Raw genomic sequence first — 21,214 nt, forward strand, 5'->3', positions numbered from 1 at the left:
ATGAAGGCTCCTCTTTATCCGATGTCCGCGGTATACTGAATATTGAATGCAAGATACCGCAATCAATTTGGGGTACCTTGTATTCCTATTGGCTGAATTTTTCAAATCAGCCAATAGGATTAAAGCTACTAAAATTCTATTGGCTGTTCAAATTAGCCAAAAAGATTTCAGTAGCTCTCATCCTATTGGCCGATTTTGAAAATTTCAGCCAATAAGAATTCAAGGTACCCCAATAAATATGGGATAACTTGAATTTAATCTTCAGTGTGCAGCGGACGAGCGCATGAAGAGGAACCTCCACGCCTTCGCTGAGGACCCCCACCGAAGATAGCCACTCCTGGGAAGACCACTCCGGACCTCCACTCCACCTTCGCTGTTGCTGAAGATAATGGACCCGTCTGGAAGAAGACCTTCTCCGCTGGACCTCTAAAACCCCGAGTACCTATTTGGGGCTTTAGTGTTAGTTTTTTTGGGGGGGGGGGGGTCGTTTTTTGGGGCAAATTTCACAAGAGCTGAATGCCCTTTTAAGGACAATGCCCATACAAATAGGTAGTTTAGGTTTATTAGTGTTAGTTTTTTTGGGGGGTTTGGTGGGTGGCGGGGGGGCTTGGTTTTTTTTAATGTAAAAGCCGATTTCTTTAGGGCAATGCCCTACAAAAAGCACTTTTAAGGGCTATTGATAGTTTAGCATTAGATTAGGAGTTTTGGGGGGGGGGGGGCTTTTTTTATTTTCATAGGGATTAGGTTTTAAAAAAAAAATTTTTGGATAGTGTTTATTATATTTTGTAATGTTGTTAGCGTTTATTTTCTGTAATTAGATTGTTACTTTTTTGTATTTATTGAATTATAGTAATTTTTATTGTTATTAAGGGGTTAATTTAGTGGGCTTAGTCATTAAAAAAATTTAGTTGTGGGGATTGGCGGTGTAGGAGTTAGTAGGTAAATTAGGTTTAATGCGTTGTGGGGGGTTGCTGGTTTAGGGGTTAATAGATGTATTAGGTAGCTTGCAATGTTGGGGTTTGCGGATTTAGGGGTTAATTTTATTATTAGGTAGTTGGGGTTTTTTTCTTAATACTTCGTGCAGGTGGTTGTAGTTTTTTCTTTTTCTTAATACTTCGTGCAGGCGGTTAGGTGTTTTTTTATTTTTTTTATTTATTTTTTTATTTTTTATTTTTAATACTTATTGCAGGCGTTTTTTTGTTTGGCTCCGTTTGCCTTCGCTACATTCCGGTGGATTCCGCAAATGGCAGGGTGGTGAAAGAATCCTTTTCTTTCACCACCCTGCCATTTTCGGAATCCATATGGATGCAGCTTCGCTGCATGCAGGTGATTTCTTTTGGCTGCGCACGCACAGCCAACATTCTGTTGGCTGCCTTGCGCTGCCAACATTCCTTTGAGGATGCGTGCACAACTGCCGACGGACGCGTTACAAACGCAATTATAATATAGATGAACACTTTTTTTTGCGCATCGAACCTCTAAACTCATGAGACTACTTAATATAGCATGCTGTGGTGTTAAGACCACATATGTCTCTGTAAGAAAATAGTTAAAAAAAACAGCCATATAAGCAGTACTTTTGTTTCCCATAATATTTTTATATTGTTATTTTAAATACTGCAATGTAGATTAAGACATTATAACATGATGCCATGAACATATAAAAAGGTAAATATAGAATAGTTGTGTTGCCATAGTTTTCTCAAATGCTTATATCTTTGGAGCGGAATGAAGTGATTAGGTTTAGTAGTTTTTGAGATATTTGAAATTGGAAAAAAGCAGGGTAAGAGTTAAAAGTGTCAGACTTCAAGTGATGGTAAACTTTCCCCTTTATAAAAAAAATTTGGAATGTTAGCGATATTTTAGATGGCTCTCTAGCTACAACAAAAGGCACCCAAAGGGGATTGGACAACAGTTCCTATCTTTAGGTTACAGAAAAATTTACTTTTGAAGTAGGCTGCGGGGCGCAGGGAATTTGAATTTCATATCTATATTTAAAAGTAAGCAAATCTTCATTACAACTGATGAAAAACTCCATCTAAAATATCACTAACATTCTGGATCTGATTGTATAAAGGGAAGAGTTTACCATAACTTAAACTTTTACGATTCTCTAATGTTAATCTAAGAATTGGCTGTATGGATTTGCTTGAAATTTGAATAGAGATTGTGTTGTGAGGATATGCTGTTACACTGGGTGAAAATTTGTCCAATTAGTATATTTTGAGTCGTCATACACTAAAATCCAAGATGCTGTTATAAGCATATTTTTGCTTGTGCTTCTGAACACTGAATCTGTGTGCTTAGTAATAAGGTAAGAACAGCTATGCATTATAAATTTGATTTTTCAAAAACTCATATCTTTGGAGTAGAATTACATATCTGGCTGAAATTTGATATTTAGATCCGGACTGGGAATCACTACAACTTGAACATTTGAAGTGATTACGTTTAGTAGTTTTTGAGGGGAAAAAAAAAAAAATCGGGGAAAAAAGGGTACGAGTTAATCCCGTAGATTTAAAGTGACATAAAACAGGTTGAGATATGAATCTGCATATCCTAAAAGTGCTAATTAAGTATAAGTATTTGGAAAAAAAAAAAAAAAAAAAAGTTTAAAAATTGCTGCCAAGTATTTTAAAAATAATTTTCTCCCCCCCCCCCCCTCATGTATGAGCATAGTTCAGTGTCCAAGACTTATTGCATAGTGTTGTACAGCAATCAATCACTATGTGGTACACAGCTCAGACATTGTAGTGTTGTAAATGTATAGTAATGAATGATTATGATGCACACCTCAGCGTGTCAGACTTATTGTATAGTGTTGTATGGTAATTACTGTGTGTGGTGCACAGTTCAGCATGTCAGACTTATTGAATAGTTTTTAAATATGTAATGTTTGGTCATTCTTATCCTCTAATTTTTTATATGTATATTTTCTTTAAGTATAAAAATATACAGTGTGTGTGTGTGTATGTGTGTGTGTGTGTGTGTGTGTGAGAAATTAATAAAAAAAACATAATTTATGTAAGAACTTACCTGATAAATTCATTTCTTTCATATTAGCAAGAGTCCATAAGCTAGTGACGTATGGGATATACATTCCTACCAGGAGGGGCAAAGTTTCCCAAACCTCAAAATGACTATAAATACACCCCTCACCACACCCACAATTCAGTTTAACGAATAGCCAAGAAGTGGGGTGATAAAAAAGTGCGAAAGCATATAAAATAAGGAATTGGAATAATTGTGCTTTATACAAAAATCATAACCACCCCAAAAAAGGGCGGGCCTCATGGACTCTTGCTAATATGAAATAAATGAATTTATCAGGTAAGTTCTTACATAAATTATGTTTTCTTTCATGTAATTAGCAAGAGTCCATGAGCTAGTGACGTATGGGATAATGATTACCCAAGATGTGGATCTTCCACGCAAGAGTCACTAGAGAGGGAGGGATAAAATAAAGACAGCCAATTCCTGCTGAAAATAATCCACACCCAAAATAAAGTTTAATGAAAAACATAAGCAGAAGATTCAAACTGAAACCGCTGCCTGAAGTACTTTTCTACCAAAAACTGCTTCAGAAGAAGAAAATACATCAAAATGGTAGAATTTAGTAAAAGTATGCAAAGAGGACCAAGTTGCTGCTTTGCAAATCTGATCAATCGAAGCTTCATTCCTAAACGCCCAGGAAGTAGAAACTGACCTAGTAGAATGAGCTGTAATCCTTTGAGGCGGAGATTTACCCGACTCAACATAGGCAAGATGAATTAAAGATTTCAACCAAGATGCCAAAGAAATGGCAGAAGCTTTCTGGCCTTTTCTAGAACCAGAAAAGATGACAAATAAACTAGAAGTCTTTCGGAAAGACTTAGTAGCTTCAACATAATATTTCAAAGCTCTAACAACATCCAAAGAATGCAATGATTTCTCCTTAGAATTCTTAGGATTAGGACATAATGAAGGAACCACAATTTCCCTACTAATGTTGTTAGAATTCACAACTTTAGGTAAAAATTCAAAAGAAGTTCGCAACACTGCCTTATCCTGATGAAAAATCCGAAAAGGAGACTCACAAGAAAGAGCAGATAATTCAGAAACTCTTCTGGCAGAAGAGATTGCCAAAAGGAACAAAACTTTCCAAGAAAGTAATTTAATGTCCAATGAATGCATAGGTTCAAACGGAGGAGCTTGAAGAGCCCCCAGAACCAAATTCAAACTCCAAGGAGGAGAAATTGACTTAATGACAGGTTTTATACGAACCAAAGCTTGTACAAAACAATGAATATCAGGAAGATTAGCAATCTTTCTGTGAAAAAGAACAGAAAGAGCAGAGATTTGTCCTTTCAAAGAACTTGCGGATAAACCTTTATCTAAACCATCCTGAAGAAACTGTAAAATTCTCGGAATTCTAAAAGAATGCCAAGAAAAATGATGAGAAAGACACCAAGAAATATAAGTCTTCCAGACTCTATAATATATCTCTCTGGATACAGATTTACGAGCCTGTAACATAGTATTAATCACAGAGTCAGAGAAACCTCTTTGACCAAGAATCAAGCGTTCAATCTCCATACCTTTAAATTTAAGGATTTGAGATCCTGATGGAAAAAAGGACCTTGCGACAGAAGGTCTGGTCGTAGCGGAAGAGTCCACGGATGGCAAGAGGCCATCCGGACAAGATCCGCATACCAAAACCTGTGAGGCCATGCCGGAGCTACCAGCAGAACAAACGAGCATTCCTTCAGAATCTTGGAGATTACTCTTGGAAGAAGAACTAGAGGCGGAAAGATATAAGCAGGATGATACTTCCAAGGAAGTGATAATGCATCCACTGCTTCCGCCTGAGGATCCCGGGATCTGGACAGATACCTGGGAAGTTTCTTGTTTAGATGAGACGCCATCAGATCTATTTCTGGAAGCTCCCACATTTGAACAATCTGAAGAAATACCTCTGGGTGAAGAGACCATTCGCCCGGATGCAACGTTTGGCGACTGAGATAATCCGCTTCCCAATTGTCTATACCTGGGATATGAACCGCAGAGATTAGACAGGAGCTGGATTCCGCCTAAACCAGAATTCGAGATACTTCTTTCATAGCCAGAGGACTGTGAGTCCCTCCTTGATGATTGATGTATGCCACCGTAGTGACATTGTCTGTCTGAAAACAAATGAACGATTCTCTCTTCAGAAGAGGCCAAGACTGAAGAGCTCTGAAAATTGCACGGAGTTCCAAAATATTGATCGGTAATCTCACCTCCTGAGATTCCCAAACTCCTTGTGCCGTCAGATCCCCACACAGCTCCCCAACCTGTGAGACTTGCATCTGTAGAAATTACAGTGCAGGTCAGAAGCACAAAAGAAGCCCCCTGAATTAAACGATGGTGATCTGTCCACCACGTTAGAGAGTGTCGTACAATCGGTTTTAAAGATATTAATTGAGATATCTTTGTGTAATCCTTGCACCATTGATTCAGCATACAGAGCTGAAGAGGTCGCATGTGAAAACGAGCAAAGGGGATCGCGTCCGATGCAGCAGTCATAAGACCTAGAATTTCCATGCATAAGGCTACCGAAGGGAATGATTGTGACTGAAGGTTTCGACAAGCTGAAATCAATTTTAGACGTCTCTTGTCTGTTAAAGACAGAGTCATGGACACTGAATCTATCTGGAAACCCAGAAAGGTTACCCTTGTCTGAGGAATCAATGAACCTTTTGGTGAATTGATCCTCCAACCATGATCTTGAAGAAACAACACAAGTCGATTCGTATGAGATTCTGCTAAATGTAAAGACTGAGCAAGTACCAAGATATCGTCCAAATAAGGAAATACCACAATACCCTGTTCTCTGATTACAGACAGAAGGGCACCGAGAACCTTTGTAAAAATTCTTGGAGCTGTAGCTAGGCCAAACGGCAGAGCCACAAACTGGTAATGCTTGTCCAGAAAAAAGAATCTCAGGAACTGATAATGATCTGGATGAATCGGAATATGCAGATATGCATCCTGTAAATCTATTGTAGACATATAATGCCCTTGCTGAACAAAAGGCAAGATAGTCCTTACAGTTACCATTTTGAACGTTGGTATCCTTACATAACGATTCAATATTTTTAGATCCAGAACTGGTCTGAAGGAATTCTCCTTCTTTGGTACAATGAAGAGATTTGAATAAAACACCATCCCCTGTTCCAGAACTGGAACTGGCATAATTACTCCAGCCAACTCTAGATCTGAAACACAATTCAGAAATGCTTGAGCTTTCACTGGACTTACTGGGACACGGGAAAGAAAAAATCTCTTTGCAGGAAGTCTCATCTTGAAACCAATTCTGTACCCTTCTGAAACAATGTTCTGAATCCAAAGATTGTGAACAGAATTGATCCAAATTTCTTTGAAAAAACGTAACCTGCCCCCTACCAGCTGAGCTGGAATGAGGGCCGCACCTTCATGTGGACTTAGAAGCAGGCTTTGCCTTTCTAGAAGGCTTGGATTTATTCCAGACTGGAGATGGTTTCCAAACTGAAACTGCTCCTGAGGATGAAGGATCAGGCTTTTGTTCTTTGTTGAAACGAAAGGAACGAAAACGATTATTAGCCCTGTTTTTACCCTTAGATTTTTTATCCTGTGGTAAAAAAGTTCCTTTCCCACCAGTAACAGTTGAGATAATAGAATCCAACTGAGAACCAAATAATTTGTTACCCTGGAAAGAAATGGAAAGTAGAGTTGATTTAGAAGCCATATCAGCATTCCAAGTTTTAAGCCATAAAGCTCTTCTAGCTAAAATAGCTAGAGACATAAACCTGACATCAACTCTGATAATATCAAAAATGGCATCACAGATAAAATTATTAGCATGCTGAAGAAGAATAATAATATGATCTGTTACTTGTTGCGCTAAAGTCTCCAACCAAAAAGTTGAAGCTGCAGCAACATCAGCCAAAGATATAGCAGGTCTAAGAAGATTACCTGAACACAGATAAGCTTTTCTTAGAAAGGATTCAATTTTCCTATCTAAAGGATCTTTAAACGAAGTACCATCTGACGTAGGAATAGTAGTACGTTTAGCAAGGGTAGAAATAGCCCCATCGACTTTAGGGATTTTGTCCCAAAATGCTAATCTGTCAGACGGCACAGGATATAATTGCTTAAAACGTTTAGAAGGAGTAAATGAATTACCCAATTTATCCCATTCTCTGGAAATTACTTCAGAAATAGCATTAGGAACAGGAAAAACTTCTGGAATAACCACAGGAGATTTAAATACCTTATCTAAACGTTTAGAATTAGTGTCAAGAGGACCAGAATCCTCTATTTCTAAAGCAATTAGTACTTCTTTAAGTAAAGAACGAATAAATTCCATTTTAAATAAATATGAAGATTTATCAGCATCAATCTCTGAGACAGAATCCTCTGAACCAGAAGAGTCATCAGAATCAGAATGATGATGTTCATTTAAAAATTCATCTGTAGAGAGAGAAGTTTTAAAAGATTTTTTATGTTTACTAGAAGGAGAAATAACAGACATAGCCTTCTTAATGGATTCAGAAACAAAATCTCTTATGTTATCAGGAACATTCTGCACCTTAGATGTTGAAGGAACTGCAACAGGCAATGGTACATTACTAAAGGAAATATTATCTGCTTTAACAAGTTTGTCATGACAATTAATACAAACAACAGCCGGAGGAATAGCTACCAAAAGTTTACAGCAGATACACTTAGCTTTGGTAGTTCCAGCACTAGACAGCGATTTTCCTGAAGTATCTTCTGACTCAGATGCAACGTGAGACATCTTGCAATATGTAAGAGAAAAAACAACATATAAAGCAAAATTGATCAAATTCCTTAAATGACAGTTTCAGGAATGGGAAAAAATGCCAATAAACAAGCTTCTAGTAACCAGAAGCAAAGAAAAAATGAGACTGAAATAATGTGGAGACAAAAGCGACGCCCATATTTTTTGGCGCCAAATAATACGCCCACATTATTTGGCGCCTAAATGCTTTTTGGCGCCAAAAATGACGCCACATCCGGAACGCCGACATTTTTGGCGCAAAAGGACGTCAAAAAAATGACGCAACTTCCGGCGACACGTATGACGCCGGAAACAGAAAAGATTTTTTGCGCCAAAAAAGTCTGCGCCAAGAATGACGCAATAAAATGAAGCATTTTCAGCCCCCGCGAGCCTAACAGCCCACAGGGAAAAAAAGTCAAATTTTTAAGGTAAGAAAAAATGATTGATTTAAATGCATTATCCCAAATATGAAACTGACTGTCTGAAAATAAGGAATGTTGAACATTCTGAGTCAAGGCAAATAAATGTTTGAATACATATATTTAGAATTTTATAAATAAAGTGCCCACCCATAGCTTAGAGTGTCACAGAAAATAAGATTTACTTACCCCAGGACACTCATCTACATGTTTGTAGAAAGCCAAACCAGTACTGAAACGAAAATCAGCAGAGGTAATGGTATATATAAGAGTATATCGTCGATCTGAAAAGGGAGGTAAGAGATGAATCTCTACGACCGATAACAGAGAAACCTATGAAATAGACCCCGTAGAAGGAGATCACTGCATTCAAATAGGCAATACTCTCCTCACATCCCTCTGACATTCACTGCACGCTGAGAGGAAAACCGGGCTCCAACTTGCTGTGGAGCGCATATCAACGTAGAATCTAGCACAAACTTACTTCACCACCTCCATAGGAGGCAAAGTTTGTAAAACTGAATTGTGGGTGTGGTGAGGGGTGTATTTATAGGCATTTTGAGGTTTGGGAAACTTTGCCCCTCCTGGTAGGAATGTATATCCCATACGTCACTAGCTCATGGACTCTTGCTAATTACATGAAAGAAATAAAAAAAAACAACCCAACATACATTAATGCCTAGAATTTAAATTCCCAACTTACTCTGCCCCTGCCCTGGGTGCTTTGTATGACATTACACATGATGTTGACGACATCACCAATGGCATCAGAAGTGAAAACCCATGGCATCATCCTACAGATCAAAGAAATTATATTTTTTAAATAATCAATGACATCACCTAAAATCATCAATGGCATCAGTAGTGACATAACATGACAGTTTTCTACACATCAGAGAAACGTGGAAAAATTACAATGCATCTCACATTATATTGTGCAATATTGTTTCTGATATCACATGATATAATTAATGGTACCACTTCTTCTTTAGCAAATCACCAGCGGCAACGATTCAACTCTGCAACACTCATTGCTTAGTGTACAACACAGCGAAGAGGGATAAAACCCTGCTTAAGGTATTTCACTCGAGAAGCTCTCGAGAGACATTTTAAACAGCACTGACTTTTAAGTCCTTCACTGGATTTTCATTTATATTCATAGCTATGAACTTTTGTTTTGAGCATTAAATATAGAATGTATTCATGATCATTTGTACATCATATGGTTATTTTATATTGTCTAGTTGCCGACATACGTATGTTAAGACTTGTGTGTTTTGTATATATTTAAATAAATAACACTTATTTATATGTCCTTTTTAAGTATACATTTGTGAGACACTTAAAGATAAGCTCTTCGTCTCAGAGAGCTTTTCCTCTACTTTCCCCCTTTTTCTATAATTAATGGTATCAATATATACAGCAATGTGTAGAAATGTACAGATTATTCCATTAGACAAAAAAAGGATGTAGTGAGATATTTTAGTATGTTGTTTGTATTTACTTTATTGATTTATGAAATGTGTTAAGTGTGACCTAAGAGGGTAAGGAGGTAAGGTGCGTCTGAGAAAACTAAGCAAGGGATGTTGTACAAGGAAAATCATATGGACAGAAGAGGGTGCGCGTGTGCCTGAGAAATTGGGGCAAAAAAGGAAAAAGATGAGAAGAATGATGTGCATAAGAAAAAGATAGATAATAGGGTGAGAGACAGCATGATTAATAGAAAGGAGTAGAAGGACTCCATATGAGAAAAAGGAAGGAGGGTGGTTAAAATAGACTAATGTGGAAGGATAAGTGCACAGATTATAGGTACTGTACATATTAAGGTAACAGAGTCATGAAGTGCTGGTGTGATGTAGATGTCGTTGATAGAAGGGGCAACACAGAAGCCAAGGCTGTGTGTGAGGGAAAGGAAATGAGATAGAAGAAAAAGGAGATGTTTGAGTGTACAGATGAGGATATTGGCTAGCATGAGGAAAATAGGGTCAAAAAAGTAGAAATAAATTGCTGTGTGTTATGGTGGCTGTTAGTGAGCTATACTTGTAGAAAATAAAATCTTTCTGATTTGAAGAATAATGTGATGGGTTATGTATTTACCGAAGTTATTTATGTCACTAGTTATGTCATTATAATTTCTTTGTGTAGGATGGTGGTATGGGTTATGTTACTACGCACAGCATTGATGAAGACAAATAATTTTACTAGTAATGTCATTGACGATACAGAAAATATTTCTGTGTGTCGATTTTAAAAAGATTGTCACTAGTGATGCCATTGATTGTCATAGGTGATGTCACTAGTGATGTCATTGATAGTTTAAAAATATATAAATTTCTCTGATCTGTAGGATCATGTCATGGGTTATGTCACTACTGATGTCATTAATGTCATGCAAAGCACCCGGCGGGGAACAGTTTAAGTTGGGACTTTGCATATACATACATACATAATGTTTAATATCCCTTTAAAAACAAAGAATTTTTAGAAATCAAATGTTTAGGACATGATTTTACAAGCTATCACACAATGTTTAGCAAGATAAAATAATAAAATGCAACCAGCTTTTTAGTAATTATTCACACCTGAAAATACACTGTCCAGTAAGGTATTAGCGCCAGGAAAACTGGAATTATCTTTAGAAGTGATTTTACGTCTTCTATCTTATCTTCCCGGAAAGGTCCTCCATGTGAAGCTTTTGCCATATCCAAAATACTTTGGTTATGCTTCTGTTCAAGTGAACCATTGTTTTGGCTATATTGGGGGGGGAAATTGAAGACATTGGAAAAACATTAATTTTAGAGGCTTTAAAAAAAAATAAATAAATTAAAAAAAATCCAGCTACAAACATTCCACTACTCAGACTGTAATATTATTAAATGGACACTGAAGTCCAAATTTAAAAAAAAACTAATTCCGATAGAGCACAAAATTTAAAACACTTTTTATATGTACATTTTCTTAGGAACAAGCACCTACTGACTACGTGTACTGACCACTGATTCACAGCATATACGCATATGCATTTTGCGATTGGTTTATGGGTATTGGCAGTGGGAGTGAAAACAAAACTTAGCTTGAATTTTAAATGAGTAAATTTCTTTGACAAATTTTAAAGTTAGAGCTTTGCATTGTCTATTTATTATGGATTATGCTATTCTACTATGTTTAGTGGTCCTTTAATTAAATATTGAATAAAATATCCCCAAACAGCAGCAGACATTTCTGCTTTGATTTGAACTAAAATGGGACAAGAACCAGGCAGTTCCTATTTACCAGTCCTACCGATTGAAAGACTTTAATTACAAAAATAATTTTCAAAGGAGAAGAAAAAAAAAATATTGGCAAAATAATTTAAAGAAGACCAGGTTGAAGCTTTACAAATCTGTTCAATTAATGCTTCATTTTGAAAGCCCATGATGTAGAAACTGAACTAGAGGAAAGACCTGAGATACCTTTAAAGGGCGACTTTCCCGCTACCAAGAAAGCTTTGTCAATCACTTGTTTCAACAAAAGAAGCTAGAAAAACTCCTGCTGCCTCATTGTCCCTTGTCAGGACCCAAAGTATGGAGAAATAAGATGGAACTCTGTCCAAATCCTTAGTAGCCTGTAAATAAAACGTTTAGGGCCCTTACCACATCCAGATAAAAAAGCCTATGCTTGGAATAGAAAGATTGGAACACAGAGAGGAAGCTGCAATATCTTGGTTTATATTTTCTGCAAAAAAAAACCCTGGTTAAGAAATCATCTTGAGATCAAGATAGCATGGAGGAGAAATGGTATCACAGCAGGTCAAATTCTAACTAAGGCATATACAAAAGTAGGTACATCAGGAACTTGGCTATCCTTTGAAAACAAACTAAAATAGTTTAAATAAGACTAATGAATTTGCATATAAACCTTAATCTAATCCATCTTGAAGAATTCTAGGAATCCCAAAAGGAATGCCAAAAGAACATGGAGATTCACACCAAGAAAAATATATTGTTGTTAGGGCTGGGCGACAAGGGTGGAAAAAAAAAATGCAATTGCGATTTAATGCGATTTTATAAAAAATTACTATAACACCTAAATTTTTCAATAAAACGTTTATTCAACACTACAGAATCTTACTGTACTTGTTTCTCAATGTCCAATAGACTATTGGAGCATAAAAATACAAACCAGAAAATAATTAAAATAAAATTAGCTAGTGCTACCTGTGCTGTGTGGTTACATAGATAGTATTAAATTATATAATTTTATTTATTATTATTTTATATATTTTTGTAACATATTTAATATAATATTTTATAATTAAATTCACAATACATCCTACAAGCAAGAAGCAACCCTTAATGAACATTTATAAATAAAACATATTGTAAAATGTAATCACTCAATGTTATGTGTCACAGAAGTTTTAAAAAAAAAAAAAAAAAAGTCATCAGGGCACTTTAAAGTTTTTGTACAATGCTCAATTTATTGCTCACAACTTTGAGCTGTCCCACAACCACACCACTCCCAGATGACTCCCACACTCTTCAATCTCTTCCAAAATGGCTGTTTCACGGGCATTCTCAGGTCCACCCACTGGTCCGCCTCTCATCCTCCCTCTCCGTTTTCATGACAATCTGAAGATTTACTTATTTATTTTTTTTTACAAAAAACATAATTTATGTAAGAACTTACCTGATAAATTCATTTCTTTCATATTAGCAAGAGTCCATGAGCTAGTGACGTATGGGATATACATTCCTACCAGGAGGGGCAAAGTTTCCCAAACCTCAAAATGCCTATAAATACACCCCTCAACACACCCACAAATCAGTTTAACGAATAGCCAAGAAGTGGGGTGATAAGAAAAAAGTGCGAAGCATAAATATAAGGAATTGGAATAATTGTGCTTTATACAAAAAAATCATAACCACCACAAAAAAAAGGGTGGGCCTCATGGACTCTTGCTAATATGAAAGAAATGAATTTATCAGGTAAGTTCTTACATAAATTATGTTTTCTTTCATGTAATTAGCAAGAGTCCATGAGCTAGTGACGTATGGGATAATGACTACCCAAGATGTGGATCTTCCACGCAAGAGTCACTAGAGAGGGAGGGATAAAAAAAAAAAAAAAAAAAAAAGACAGCCAATTCCGCTGAAAAAAATCCACACCCAAAAATAAAAGTTTAAATCTTAAAGAAAAAAACTGAAAATATAAGCAGAAGATTCAAACTGAAACAGCTGCCTGAAGTACTTTGCATACTTTTACTAAATTCTACCATTTTGATGTGTTTTCTTCTTCTGAAGCTGTCTTTGGTAGAAAAGTACTTCAGGCAGCTGTTTCAGTTTGAATCTTCTGCTTATATTTTCAGTTTTTTTCTTTATAAGATTTAAACTTTATTTTTGGGTGTGGATTTTTTTGATAAATTCATTTCTTTCATATTAGCAAGAGTCCATGAGGCCCACCCTTTTTTTTGTGGTGGTTATGATTTTTTTGTATAAAGCACAATTATTCCAATTCCTTATATTTATGCTTCACACTTTTTTCTTATCACACCACTTCTTGGCTATTCGTTAAACTGATTTGTGGGTGTGGTGAGGGGTGTATTTATAGGCATTTTGAGGTTTGGGAAACTTTGCCCCTCCTGGTAGGAATGTATATCCCATACGTCACTAGCTCATGGACTCTTGCTAATATGAAAGAAATGAATTTATCAGGTAAGTTCTTACATAAATTATGTTTTCTTTCATGTAATTAGCAAGAGTCCATGAGCTAGTGACGTATGGGATAATGACTACCAAAGATGTGGATCTTCCACGCAAGAGTCACTAGAGAGGGAGGGATAAAATAAAGACAGCCAATTCCGCTGAAAAAAATCCACACACAAAAATAAAGTTTAAATCTTATAAAGAAAAAAACTGAAAATATAAGCAGCAGATTCAAACTGAAACAGCTGCCTGAAGTACTTTTCTACCAAAGACAGCTTCAGAAGAAGAAAACACATCAAAATGGTAGAATTTAGTAAAAGTATGCAAAGAAGACCAAGTTGCTGCTTTGCAAATCTTATCAACCGAAGCTTCATTCCTAAACGCCCAGGAAGTAGAAACTGACCTAGTAGAATGAGCTGTAATCCTTTGAGGCGGAGTTTTACCCGACTCGACATAAGCATGATGAATTAAAGATTTCAACCAAGATGCCAAAGAAAAGGCAGAGGCCTTATGACCTTTCCTAGAACCGGAAAAGATAACAAATAGACTAGAAGTCTTTCAGAAATTCTTAGTAGCTTCAACATAATATTTCAAAGCTCTAACTACATCCAAAGAATGCAATGATTTTTCCTTAGAATTCTTAGGATTAGGACATAATGAAGGAACCACAATTTCTCGACTAATGTTGTTGGAATTCACAACCTTAGGTAAAAATTTAAAAGAAGTTCGCAACACCGCCTTATCCTGGTGAAAAATCAGAAAAGGAGACTCACAAGAAAGAGCAGATAATTCAGAAACTCTTCTGGCAGAAGAGATGGCCAAAAGGAACAAAACTTTCAAAGAAAGTAATTTAATGTCCAATGAATGCATAGGTTCAAACGGAGGAGCTTGAAGAGCCCTCAGAACCAAATTCAAACTCCAAGGAGGAGAAATTGACTTAATGACAGGTTTTATACGAACCAAAGCTTGTACAAAACAATGAATAATCAGGAAGATTAGCAATCTTTCTGTGAAAAAGAACAGAAAGAGCAGAGATTTGTCCTTTCAAGGAACTTGCAGACAAACCTTTATCCAAACCATCCTGAAGAAACTGTAAAATTCTCGGAATTCTAAAAGAATGCCAGGAAAAATGATGAGAAAGACACCAAGAAATATAAGTCTTCCAGACTCTATAATATATCTCCCTAGATACAGATTTACGAGCCTGTAACATAGTATTAATCACAGAGTCAGAGAAACCTCTTTGACTAAGAATCAAGCGTTCAATCTCCATACCTTTAAATTTAAGGATTTGAGATCCTGATGGAAAAAAGGACCTTGCAACAGAAGGTCTGGTCTTAACGGTAGAGTCCACGGTTGGCAAGAGGCCATCCGGACAAGATCCGCATACCAAAACCTGTGAGGCCATGCTGGAGCTACCAGCAGAACAAACGAGCATTCCTTCAGAATCTTGGAGATTACTCTTGGAAGAAGAACTAGAGGTGGAAAGATATAGGCAGGATGATACTTCCAAGGAAGTGACAATGCATCCACTGCTACCGCTTGAGGATCCCTGGTTCTGGACAGATACCTGGGAAGTTTCTTGTTTAGATGAGAGGCCATCAAATCTATTTCTGGAAGTCCCCACATTTGAACAATTTGAAGAAATACCTCTGGGTGAAGAGACCATTCGCCCGGATGTAACGTTTGGCGACTGAGATAATCCGCTTCCCAATTGTCTATACCTGGGATATGAACCGCAGAAACTAGACAGGAGCTGGATTCCGCCCATACCAGAATTCAAGATACTTCTTTCATAGCCAGAGGACTGTGAGTCCCTCCTTGATGATTGATGTATGCCACAGTTGTGACATTGTCTGTCTGAAAACAAATGAACGATTCTCTCTTCAGAAGAGGCCAAGACTGAAGAGCTCTGAAAATTGCACGGAGTTCCAAAATATTGATCGGTAATCTCACCTCCTGAGATTCCCAAACCCCTTGTGCTGTCAGAGACCCCCACACAGCTCCCCAACCTGTAAGACTTGCATCTGTTGAAATTACAGTCCAGGTCGGAAGAACAAAAGAAGCCCCCTGAACTAAACGATGGTGATCTGTCCACCACGTCAGAGAGTGTCGTACAATCGGTTTTAAAGATATTAATTGAGATATCTTTGTGTAATCCCTGCACCACTGGTTCAGCATACAGAGCTGAAGAGGCCGCATGTGAAAACGAGCAAAGGGGATCGTGTCCAATGCAGCAGTCATAAGACCTAGAATTTCCATGCAAAAGGCTACCGAAGGGAATGATTGTGACTGAAGGTTTCGACAAGCTGATATCAATTTTAGACGTCTCTTGTCTGTCAAAGATAGAGTCATGGACACTGAATCTATCTGGAAACCTAAAAAGGTTACCTGTGTCTGAGGAATCAATGAACTTTTTGGTAAATTGATCCTCCAACCATGATGTTGAAGAAACAACACAAGTCGATTCGTATGAGATTCTGCTAAATGTGAAGACTGAGCAAGTACCAAGATATCGTCCAAATAAGGAAATACCACAATACCCTGTTCTCTGATTACAGACAGAAGGGCACAGAGAACCTTTGTAAAAATTCTTGGAGCTGTAGCTAGGCCAAACGGCAGAGCCACAAACTGGTAATGCTTGTCTAGGAAACAGAATCTCAGAAACTGATAGTGATCTGGATGAATCGGAATATGCAGATATGCATCCTGTAAATCTATTGTAGACATATAATGTCCTTGCTGAACAAAAGGCAGGATAGTCCTTACAGTTACCATTTTGAATGTTGGTATCCTTACATAACGATTCAATATTTTTAGATCCAAAACTGGTCTGAAGGAATTCTCCTTCTTTGGTACAATGAAGAGATTTGAATAAAACCCCAGTCCCTGTTCCAGAACTGGAACTGGCATAATTACTCCAGCCAACTCTAGATCTGAAACACATTTCAGAAATGCTTGAGCCTTCGCTGGGTTTACTGGGACACGGGAAAGAAAAAATCTCTTTGCAGGAGGCCTTATCTTGAAGCCAATTCTGTACCCTTCTGAAACAATGTTCTGAATCCAGAGATTATGAACGGAATTGATCCAAATTTCTTTGAAAAAACGTAATCTGCCCCCTACCAGCTGAGCTGGAATGAGGGCCGCACCTTCATGTGGACTTAGGAGCTGGCTTTGATTTTCTAAAAGGCTTGGATTTATTCCAGACTGGAGATGGTTTCCAAACTGATACCGCTCCTGAGGATGAAGGATCAGGTTTTTGTTCCTTGTTGTGACGAAAGGAACGAAAACGATTATTAGACCTAAATTTACCTTTAGATTTTTTATCCTGTGGTAAAAAAGTTCCTTTCTCTCCAGTAACAGTTGAGATAATAGAATCCAACTGAGAACCAAATAATTTATTACCCTGGAAAGAAAGGGAAAGCAAAGTTGACTTAGAAGACATATCAGCATTCCAAGTTTTAAGCCATAAAGCTCTTCTAGCTAAAATAGCTAGAGACATATACCTGACATCAACTCTAATGATATCAAAGATGGCATCACAAATAAAATTATTAGCATGTCGAAGAAGAAGAATAATGCTATGAGAATTATGATCTGTTACTTGTTGCGCTAAAGCTTCTAACCAAAAAGTTGAAGCTGCAGCAACATCCGCTAAAGATATAGCAGGTCTAAGAAGATTACCTGAACACAAGTAAGCTTTTCTTAGAAAGGATTCAATTTTCCTATCTAAAGGATCCTTAAAAGAAGTACCATCTGCCGTAGGAATAGTAGTACGCTTAGCAAGAGTAGAGACAGCCCCATCAACCTTAGGGATTTTGTCCCAAAACTCTAATCTGTCAGATGGCACAGGATATAATTGCTTAAAACGTTTAGAAGGAGTAAATGAATTACCCAAATTATTCCATTCCCTGGAAATTACTTCAGAAATAGCACCAGGGACAGGAAAAACTTCTGGAATAACTACAGGAGATTTAAAAACCTTATCTAAATGTTTAGATTTAGTATCAAGAGGACCAGAATCCTCAATTTCTAATGCAATTAGGACTTCTTTAAGTAAAGAATGAATAAATTCCATTTTGAATAAATATGAAGATTTATCAGCATCAACCTCTGAGACAGAATCCTCTGAACCAGAAGAACCATTATCAGAATGATGATGTTCATTTAAAAATTCATCTGAAAAATGAGAAGTTTTAAAAGACTTTTTACGTTTACTAGAAGGAGGAATAACAGACATAGCCTTCTTAATGGATTTAGAAACAAAATCTCTTATGTTATCAGGAACACTCTGAGTATTAGATGTTGACGGAACAGCAACAGGTAATGTAACAGTACTAAAGGAAATATTATCTGCATTAACAAGTTTGTCATGACAAACAGTACAAACAACAGCTGGAGGAACAGATACCATAAGTTTACAGCAGATACACTTAGCTTTGGTAGCTCCAGCACCAGGAAGCGATTTTCCAGTAGTATCTTCTGACTCAGATGCAACGTGGGACATCTTGCAATATGTAATAGAAAAAACAACATATAAAGCAAAATTGATCAAATTCCTTAAATGACAGTTTCAGGAATGGGAAAAAATGCCAGTGAACAAGCTTCTAGCAACCAGAAGCAATAAATAATGAGACTTTATGTGGAGACAATAGTGACGCCCATATTTTTTTAGCGCCAAAAATGACGCCCACATTATTTGGCGCCTAAATAATTTTGGCGCCAAAAATGACGCCACATCCGGAATGCCGACACTTTTGGCGCAAAAAAATGACGCAACTTCCGGCGACACGTATGACGCCGGAAACAGAAAAAAAAATTTGCGCCAAAAAAGTCCGCGCCAAGAATGACGCAATAAAATGAAGCATTTTCAGCCCCCGCGAGCCTAACAGCCCACAGGGAAAAAGTCAAATTTTAAGGTAAGAAAAAAAAAAAATGATTTATTCATATGCATTATCCCAAATATGAAACTGACTGTCTGAAATAAGGAATGTTGAACATTCTGAGTCAAGGCAAATAAATGTTTGCATACATATATTTAGAACTTTATAAAAAAGTGCCCAACCATAGCTTAGAGTGTCACAGAAAACGTGACTTACTTCACCCAGGACACTCCTCTACATGTTGTAGAAAGCCAAACCAGTACTGAAACGAAAATCAGCAGAGGTAATGGTATAAAAATAAGAGTATATCGTCGATCTGAAAAGGGCGGTAAGAGATGAATCTCTACGACCGATAACAGAGAACCTATGAAATAGACCCCGTAGAAGGAGATCATTGAATTTAAATAGGCAATACTCTCCTCACATCCCTCTGACATTCACTGCACGCTGAGAGGAAAACCGGGCTCCAACCTGCTGCGGAGCGCATATCAACGTAGAATCTAGCACAAACTTACTTCACCACCTCCATAGGAGGCAAAGTTTGTAAAAACTGATTTGTGGGTGTGGTGAGGGGTGTATTTATAGGCATTTTGAGGTTTGGGAAACTTTGCCCCTCCTGGTAGGAATGTATATCCCATACGTCACTAGCTCATGGACTCTTGCTAATTACATGAAAGAAACATCGCGTACGCTCACGGTTTTTAAACCGCTGCGATTAATCACTGTTTAAAACCGCATCCGTGATTAATCATGCAGCACTAATTGTTGTGGAAGAAGCCACAGTGGATAAGTAGACATCTGCCTACTAGGTCCTGCAGAGCCAGGATGAAGCTATCAAGAGATCTAAGGCAACATTCTGCTTGATATGGCTAAGATTCTTGGAAGAAACTTCTGTAGAACATGAATGGAGTCTGTTGAACTAGAGTACTGGTTTTCAAACCTGTCCTCAGACCTCCCCAACAGGCCAGGTTTTCAGGATTACCTTGGGTGAGAGCAGGCAAAATAACCATGTTTAGTAATCATCTTATTATATGACCTGTACTCCCTTCAGATATTCTCAAAATGTGGCCTGTTAGGGAGGCCTGAGGACAGGTTTGAAAACCAGTGAAGTACAGGAAAATCCTACAAATTGTTTCCCTTTTAAATTATGGAACTCCTAAAAACTGATTTAGAGTCTTCAAATCCAATATGGTCTTAAAAGTGCCTTCCTTCTTTAGAACAACAAAAAGGTAGGGACAGAAAAAAAAAAAAACATAATTTATGCTTACCTGATAAATTTATTTCTCTTGTGGTGTATCCAGTCCACGGATCATCCATTACTTGTGGAATATTCTCCTTCCCAACAGGAAGTTGCAAGAGGATCACCCACAGCAGAGCTGCTATATAGCTCCTCCCCTAACTGCCATATCCAGTCATTCGACCGAAACTAGCCGAGAAAGGAGAAACCATAGGGTGCAGTGGTGACTGTAGTTTAAAATATAGACCTGCCTTAAAAGGACAGGGCGGGCCGTGGACTGGATACACCACAAGAGAAATAAATGTATCAGGTAAGCATAAATTATGTTTTCTCTTGTTAGGTGTATCCAGTCCACGGATCATCCATTACTTGTGGGATACCAATACCAAAGCTAAAGTACACGAATGAAGGGAGGGACAAAGCAGGTACTTAAATGGAAGGAACCACTGCCTGTAGAACCTTTCTCCCAAAAATAGCCTCCGAAGAAGCAAAAGTATCAAATTTGTAAAATTTTGAAAAGGTATGAAGCGAAGACCAAGTCGCCGCTTTGCAAATCTGTTCAACAGAAGCCTAATTTTTAAAGGCCCAGGTGGAAGCCACAGCTCTAGTAGAATGAGCTGTAATCCTTTCAGGGGGCTGCTGTCCAGCAGTCTCATAGGCTAAGCGTATTACGCTCCGAAGCCAAAAAGAAAGAGGTTGCCGAAGCCTTTTGACCTCTCCTCTGTCCAGAGTAAACAACAAACAGGGAAGATGTTTGACGAAAATCTTTAGTCGCTTGTAAGTAAAACTTTAAAGCACGGACTACATCCAAATTATGTAAAAGACGTTCCTTCTTTGAAGAAGGATTAGGACACAATGATAGAACAACAATCTCTTGATTGATATTCTTGTTGGAAACTACCTTAGGTAAAAACCCAGGTTTTGTACGCAGAACTACTTTATCTGTATGGAAAATCAGATAGGGAGAATCACATTGTAAAGCTGATAACTCAGAGACTCTACGAGCCGAGGAAATAGCCATCAAAAACAGAACTTTCCAAGATAAAAGTTTGATATCAATGGAATGAAGGGGTTCAAACGGAAAATACCTGGACGTCTGGAACCTCTGCCAGACTCTTGTGCAAAAGGATAGACAGAGCAGAAATCTGTCCCTTTAAAGAACTAGCTGATAATATCCTAGGAATACTAAC

At 37.5% G+C, this 21,214-nt stretch overlaps 1 protein-coding gene across 1 annotated transcript in view; it reads right to left on the minus strand.

Annotated features, from left to right (window-relative positions):
• The window catches only part of SLC15A4 (solute carrier family 15 member 4), a 185,703-nt gene that overhangs the window by 117,562 nt on the left and 46,927 nt on the right, over positions 1 to 21,214 (minus strand). The window contains exon 3 of the mRNA XM_053701852.1: positions 10,803 to 10,971. Within this exon, the coding sequence (XP_053557827.1) occupies positions 10,803 to 10,971 (169 nt within the window). The remainder of the gene's footprint in view (positions 1 to 10,802; positions 10,972 to 21,214) is intronic.

The sequence above is a fragment of the Bombina bombina genome, chromosome 2 (assembly GCF_027579735.1).
Source record: "Bombina bombina isolate aBomBom1 chromosome 2, aBomBom1.pri, whole genome shotgun sequence".
NCBI lineage: Eukaryota > Metazoa > Chordata > Amphibia > Anura > Bombinatoridae > Bombina > Bombina bombina.